The sequence below is a fragment of the Diadema antillarum genome, unplaced genomic scaffold, assembly GCF_040938485.1.
Source record: "Diadema antillarum isolate AM-2024a unplaced genomic scaffold, OU_Dant_1.0 seq00001368_RagTag, whole genome shotgun sequence".
NCBI lineage: Eukaryota > Metazoa > Echinodermata > Echinoidea > Diadematoida > Diadematidae > Diadema > Diadema antillarum.
This window is the reverse complement of record NW_027272130.1, coordinates 113,314-120,838: the sequence shown is the minus strand read 5'-3', so window position 1 is coordinate 120,838 and position 7,525 is coordinate 113,314. Positions and strand designations below refer to the sequence as shown.

The 7,525-nt window shown below is 41.9% G+C and overlaps 1 protein-coding gene across 1 annotated transcript; it reads left to right on the top strand.

The window, feature by feature from the left end:
- Positions 1-1,965: 1,965 nt before the first annotated feature.
- Positions 1,966-4,338, top strand: LOC139708708 (uncharacterized). The gene is made up of 2 exons (XM_071620642.1): positions 1,966-2,154; positions 2,251-4,338. The coding sequence occupies exons 1-2, from the start codon at positions 2,035-2,037 to the stop codon at positions 4,336-4,338; spliced, it is 2,208 nt and encodes a 735-aa protein (XP_071476743.1). The 5' UTR covers positions 1,966-2,034.
- The last annotated feature ends 3,187 nt before the right edge of the window (positions 4,339-7,525 follow it).

Genomic DNA, 7,525 nt, shown 5'->3' with positions numbered 1-7,525 from the left:
CACATGAAATGAGACAAAGCAAAAGTTAAAGAAATAGCATGGCAACAGCATGCCCGGTTTGTAGTATTATGTATTAATTCAGACTATAGAAATTGAGTGAATAGAGGTGTTATGTAATAGCTCCCATCCAGGTGGTGGCTAGGAATGTTCTCTAGCTCAGTTGAGACTCGGCTATGTCAGTGTCACTAGGGTGGTGGTTGTAGTTTATTGTTCACCTGTTCATGAGTAAAGATGTTATGTAACAGCAGTCTAGACGATGGTTAGACATATTGTAGTTTATTGTTCACAAGTTCATGAGTAAAGATGTTATGTAACAGCAGTCTAGACGATGGCTAGACATATTGTGTAGAGTTTCAATATGGCTCTATTTAAGCATGATGATTGGATGATCCTTTTTGTGTAGAAAAGGCATGAAAAGGCAAGTGTATGGGAGTGTAAGGGACTTTAGTGTTAATCTCTATGGTTAGGGAAGCTAATAAAAAGCTCAGTAATGTAGAGGATCGAGGAGAAACACTTTAATCAGACATCCAGCATAGATCTCCGCTTAGGCAGCAGTCGTTTTTCTGGGGGTTTTCCACGTCGGTGAGATGCGAGCTCCAGCTGCTGATAACTTGGACAGTTATGATCCGAACTGTGGTACGGACCTCAATCTCCATTCGCCTGCTCGTCGTCGCTTGAGATCGGGCATCGCAGGTCAAGGCATGAGTCTGCGTGGTAGCAGGGACTAGTGAAGGCCGAGGAGCTGAAAGGACCGCCGATAGGGTAGCGTCTAGCTGAGTGGCCAAGTCAAGGGGTGCTTCCGAGAGACAAGCCAAGCGACTGTGCCGAGGTCGACGACGAGTGTATCCGGCATTGATGGCGACTGAGCCAAGCTGAGGGGATCACCAGTTCAGGTCATCCAAGATAACCTAAGTTATGTATTTGTGATTTGTTTCATATTATATTTTATGCTCAATGTATGGTTATGAACGAGAAAGCTGCAAAGATTTGAAAGATTAAACTCGAACATAACTGTATACGAACAGTTTGAATTTCCATTATTTTGGTGTCAGAGTAGCAGAGAAAAAAAAAAGTCACTCACGTGACAATTTGGAGGTCCCACCGAGATACTGCTACCTGATTGGAAAAAGTTATTCAGATACTTTTAACATGCTTTAGGCTTAAATGCGATGTTTGTGTTTGATTCATGATTGAAGTTTCATTGCTCGATCGTACGCATTACCGTCATATATTGCATGTTATTATTGTCGATATGATAACCGTTTCGTATGTTTGATCGGAAACATTACCCCAGTGTGAATCGTACGAGTATGTCGCCTTACGTGACAGTCTGATTGAAGTTTTCTCCCCAAGGTTATGCCCTTGGTGATGCCTACTAGAGGCACATGTGTGATATAGATTCGGGTATTGAATCTGTGTGGAGTGTTGCTCCGTTTTTAAGGTTACGCCCTTGGTGTTGCATGTTACTATGCATGTTTGATAGATTCGGGTTTGTGTGCATGAGTCTATGTGGAGTGTTACTCCTTTTTCAAGGTTACGCCCTTGGTATTGCCGGTTAGAGGCAGTGTGATAGATTCGGGGTTTGCATGCATGAATGAATCTGTGCGGAGTGTTATTTTATTGCAAGGTTACGCCCTTGGTGTTGCCTGGTATAGGCATGTTTGGTAGATTGTATTGGGTTTGTACAGTCCCAAATCAATTGTATGCTCATTGGGAGATACAGCTTTAGTATGCTTATTGACAGGGCATGCTTGGTATGTGGAATGTTTGTTGAGTGAACTCGTGTCATTTCACATTGCCTGCATTCCAGTACGCTTTTGACAAGGTACTAGCGGTTTGGTATGTGGAATACTTGTTGAGTGAATTTCAGCTGTTTGTCATTTGCAATTGTACGCTCGTTCGGAGATACAAATTGTTGATAAGTATACGCTGACTGCAAGGTAGTACTTTTGTCGGACTTTGATAGCTAGGTGCTAGTCAGCTGTTGTTTTGTGCGACTACACGTTTGCTTAGTCTGGAAGTTACATAGTCAGTATGGCTAGTGTTGAGCAAATCAGAGAGTTCTCTTCATTAGGCAGAGAAATGGGCCTTAGTGGTGGTGAATTGAGTAGCTTTGTTTCAGAGCGATGCCAGGCAATTGAAGCAGAGCTTAAAGCTGAACGCGAAGCGCGTGAATCTGCCCAGGAAGCTGCCCGTGAAGCTGATCGTGAAGCACGCAAAGCTGATCGTGAACGCGAAGCTCTAGAAAAGGCGCGCGAACATGAAATAAGATTAGCACAGTTGCGTGTAGAGGAAGGAACAGCAAATGTTGGTAGGCCCCAGTTAGCTGGCTTAAAGCTGAAAGTAGGTCGATTTGATGACGCACATGATAAGTTTGATGCTTATGTCACAAAGTTCGAAATGTTGATGAAAAGTCAGAATATCCCGGTAGACATGTGGGTGTTGTATTTGATTTCCAATCTAACAGGGAAAGCGTTAGATGTTGTGAATCGGATGAGTGCTGATGATCGCCAGAATTATGCTACAGTGAAGCATGAGTTGATGTCATATTATCATCTCACTGAAGAGGGGTATAGGCGGAGTTTCAGATCAGCCAAGCCAATGAAGTTTGAGCGCCCAAAACAGTTTGCTACTCGTATGAAGGGGTATTTTGATCATTGGGTGGAAGAGGCTGAGATCGGGGATGCTAGAAAGGATCTGGAAGATTTGATTTTGCAAGAGCAATTTCTGATAGATTGTCCCAGAGAAGTAGTTAGGTTTGTTAAGGAACGAAAATGTAAAGATTTCAACGAGGTAGTTGATTGTGCAGAAATCTATGTAGAAGCTCACGGTCCTCATGCATTTTCGGGTGTACAGAAATCGGAAAGAAACCGATCAGATTCAAAGCCGGAAAGCAAACCGCCTCAACAAAATCAGGTCAAAAGGACTAGTACGTATCAGAAACCGGCTGATGCTCAGTCAAAGGCGGGAAAGACTATGGGAAATAGGACTTTTCAGGGCAGAGGTTGCTATATGTGTGGAAACCCAAATCACATGAGAAGAGATTGTCCCATGTTGTCTAGGCCTGCATCAGCTCAAGGTTTGGTGGGTGCTGGGGAAGGTACGGCCCCAAAAGTAGACATGAATGTGGCGAATGAGGTGTCGCGGGGTGAGCCCGAGCCGGGAGTTGTTGGTTCGACGGCAGGTTGTTTCCTCCTTGAGAGAGTGGCCAACGACTTTGAGTGTGTAAAGAATGAAGTGGTTGAAAAAGGGGGAATGACATACAATGATGTCGCTGCGAAGGCGAATCGTATGCCGGTTGTGTCTGGAAGACTGATGCCAGATAATACACCCGTGTCTGTTTTGCGTGATACAGGTTGTAGTACGTGCGTGGTGAAAGAGAAATTGGTTAGAAATGACCAATTAACAGGTCAACATCAGGCAGTGAGGTTGATTGACGGTACGGTTAGGCGTTTTCCCGTGGCTAAGGTAGCTGTTGACTCGCCATATTTTGAAGGAGAAGTTGAAGCCGTGTGTATGCCTGATTGTTTGACTGAGGTAGTTATCGGGAATGTAGAAGGGGCTCGTGAACCGAGTGACCCCAATCTACATTGGGTCCCAAAGAGTGTTGTGTCTGACCCGGATGTAGAGGTCATTACCCCGGATATGGGTCTACAAAGTTCAAAGGATGGTGTACAACAGGACGTCGAGGTCGCAGTCCCGGGTGAAGTGGATGATACTGGGATGGCTGTTCAAACTCGTGCACAAAAGGTGAAGGATTCGAGGCCTAGTAAAGGTTTTATTGTTGCAGATCCTGTTGATAATGTGCGGTCGAGTGAATTTCTAAAGGAACAGAAAGAGGATGAGTCATTGCGCCCTCTACGGCGGAAAAGAGGACATGTTGATAATTTCAAGTACGAGTTCGACTATGACTGTGTGGCCGACGTTGATGATGTTGCCAAAACATACCACATCAATTTGTTGAAGAGGTACTATAGTCGAGGTGAAGAGGTACCAGTGGCCAGTTGCTTTGAGATTGAGGGGGTCGAAGGCGATGAGGAAGTTGTTGAGGTCATGGCTGACGAGGAAGATGTGGCAGAGGCTGGTTCTGGTTGGAATAGGGAGATGCCCGGTATGCCTAGCATAGTACAGATGGAGTTTGTTGACAGGGTAACAGTAGATCCAGTCCAATGTGGAATCTCGTTGACGACTGAACGACCAGTGCGATCTCCGCCTCATAGGGTACCTCAGGCTATGGAAGAGGAGATGAGCAAGGAAGTTGATTCCATGTTGAAGTTAGGAGTAATCGAGCCTTCTAACTCTCCATCCATTGTGATAGTCAAAAAGCCGAACGGCTGACCTCATGAGTAGATTGCTGTAACTGTTTATATTGTTGTTTGTAATGGTCCTTGCTTGTCCATTACATGTTGACGAGGTAAAGCTCAAAGAAAGAGAGGAACATAAATGATGAAACACATTAATTTTGTTGAATTGTCATGAACAAAATAATGCTCATGTAAGTGCAAATGCTACAAAAGCCTTTCTCTCTCTCTCTTATTTCTCTTACAGGATCAGCGAATCGCGATTACAATATAGATGTAAAGGGATTAAGAGTAGGGAGTAATGCTTAAGGCTTGGTTAAATCTTACAGTATACGTATTCAAGTATATATGAGGTATTAGAACACTAGGCGTACTAAGAGGTAGCAGGTGTTAAACAGGTAGCAAGATTACATTTCAGTAGATTTTCATCCAGATAAACATGTAAATAGCAACAATATTATTTTGTTGTAAGGTTTGTGCAACATGGAAGTATAGGGAAATGAAAGCCAAAGCACGCACAAACATATTAGGATATCTGAGCAAGAATGTGTGATAGTAGAGATATTATTGCTAAAAGGTATCATTATAGGCAATGAAGATTTTATGTATACAGGTTCGATGGTTCTGCTTTAGTTATAGAAGACTTAAAGCTTATACTCGAGCAGGATTTGAAGATGATGTATTAAGTAAGCTATAAGGCCATTATTAGGAATACCAGCAAAGCAAAAGTTGGTTGTTAAAAGGGTTGGGAGATGATTATGAAGTTGTTTCTTTTCAGAACAAGGATGGCAGAGGAGAAAAGGATAGTGTAATGTATGATGTATATATGCTGTTGATATTGATGTCTATCAGTCTCTCTTTTGAACATATGCATATTGACATATACTGTGAATAGTATGTTGGTTGATTGAATAGTATGTTGCATAAATTTCTTGTAGGATATAATTTTGATATCCCAATTATATCTTAAGGTGGGGGATATTGTCAGGAGAGAAATTTATCTTTGATTTTGCCAGTGAAGTGAAATCGAACTTGCTTGAATTTGTAAAGATTTAGGGTTTTAAAGTTGTCCTAGAAAGCCACTAGGTCAAACTGCAAGAAAGTGACTGTCTGGAAATTTACATTAAATGAGACAAAGTAAAAGTAAAAGAATAAACTGGCATAGCAACAGCATGTCTAGATCAGTCAAGTTCAGACAGGGCAGTCACATGAAATGAGACAAAGCAAAAGTTAAAGAAATAGCATGGCAACAGCATGCCCGGTTTGTAGTATTATGTATTAATTCAGACTATAGAAATTGAGTGAATAGAGGTGTTATGTAATAGCTCCCATCCAGGTGGTGGCTAGGAATGTTCTCTAGCTCAGTTGAGACTCGGCTATGTCAGTGTCACTAGGGTGGTGGTTGTAGTTTATTGTTCACCTGTTCATGAGTAAAGATGTTATGTAACAGCAGTCTAGACGATGGTTAGACATATTGTAGTTTATTGTTCACAAGTTCATGAGTAAAGATGTTATGTAACAGCAGTCTAGACGATGGCTAGACATATTGTGTAGAGTTTCAATATGGCTCTATTTAAGCATGATGATTGGATGATCCTTTTTGTGTAGAAAAGGCATGAAAAGGCAAGTGTATGGGAGTGTAAGGGACTTTAGTGTTAATCTCTATGGTTAGGGAAGCTAATAAAAAGCTCAGTAATGTAGAGGATCGAGGAGAAACACTTTAATCAGACATCCAGCATAGATCTCCGCTTAGGCAGCAGTCGTTTTTCTGGGGGTTTTCCACGTCGGTGAGATGCGAGCTCCAGCTGCTGATAACTTGGACAGTTATGATCCGAACTGTGGTACGGAGCTCAATCTCCATTCGCCTGCTCGTCGTCGCTTGAGATCGGGCATCGCAGGTCAAGGCATGAGTCTGCGTGGTAGCAGGGACTAGTGAAGGCCGAGGAGCTGAAAGGACCGCCGATAGGGTAGCGTCTAGCTGAGTGGCCAAGTCAAGGGGTGCTTCCGAGAGACAAGCCAAGCGACTGTGCCGAGGTCGACGACGAGTGTATCCGGCATTGATGGCGACTGAGCCAAGCTGAGGGGATCACCAGTTCAGGTCATCCAAGATAACCTAAGTTATGTATTTGTGATTTGTTTCATATTATATTTTATGCTCAATGTATGGTTATGAACGAGAAAGCTGCAAAGATTTGAAAGATTAAACTCGAACATAACTGTATACGAACAGTTTGAATTTCCATTATTTTGGTGTCAGAGTAGCAGAGAAAAAAAAAAAAGGTCACTCACGTGACACTGAGGAACCACTTCATAACCGATTTCATGACCGATTCTAGGATACTCAAAAAGCCTCGATGGAACCAAGTGATAACCAGCGTGTCTTAAGACATTTGTTTCTTGTTGTTATTTTTTATTTATCAAGCATCTTTTTTGTGTGTGTAAATCTGAGAGATTCCAGATGGATCTGTGTGTCATGCCGTGTGTCTCGTGAATAGCATCAAAATGATGTCACATTGTTTTCTTCTTTTTTTTTTATTGTCCGTCTGTTTCCAAAGCAGTTGAAAAATTGTGAAAGGATTTAGATAAAACTTGTTGGAGAATCTGATGAATACACATTGAACAGAGGATTGAAATTTGGTAGTGATGCGGTAATCGTGTTGATCTAGGAAACCATTTTGTCTTTTTTTTATTACTATTATTTGTGACAAATTGGCCAACAGACCAGGGAATTGAAGCTTGGCGTACTTCAGCCAGCTTTATCATGCTAGATAGTTGAATTGCATCTCATCTGCTCATAGATTTCAAATGTGTTTACCCCCTCTCGTTGTCTGTACAATCATAATGCTAGAAACTATATACAGGGCGAATCTAAATTTCTTCTATCTTACATAATATGACCTTCTCAAATGGATGATGTTGTATGAACAAATTGTGTCAAAATATTATGTGTCATATACTGAAAGTCAGGAAAGAGTTCTCGGAAGAAGGCTCAAAATGTATCTTCCGCCATGCAGAACTTGCATCCGACGAATCTAAAGGAGCTACAATGAAAATTATCTGAGGCGATTTGCCAGATTGATGAGTTGTTTTGGAGTGTTTTGACATCAAAAGCGTAAAATAAGTCCGATGGTATTGCACAATTTCTATTCCATCAGAGGAAACCTCCCTGTCAATCCCGCGTTCAGCATTGTGAGATTGTAGCACGTAATACTATATATATATAT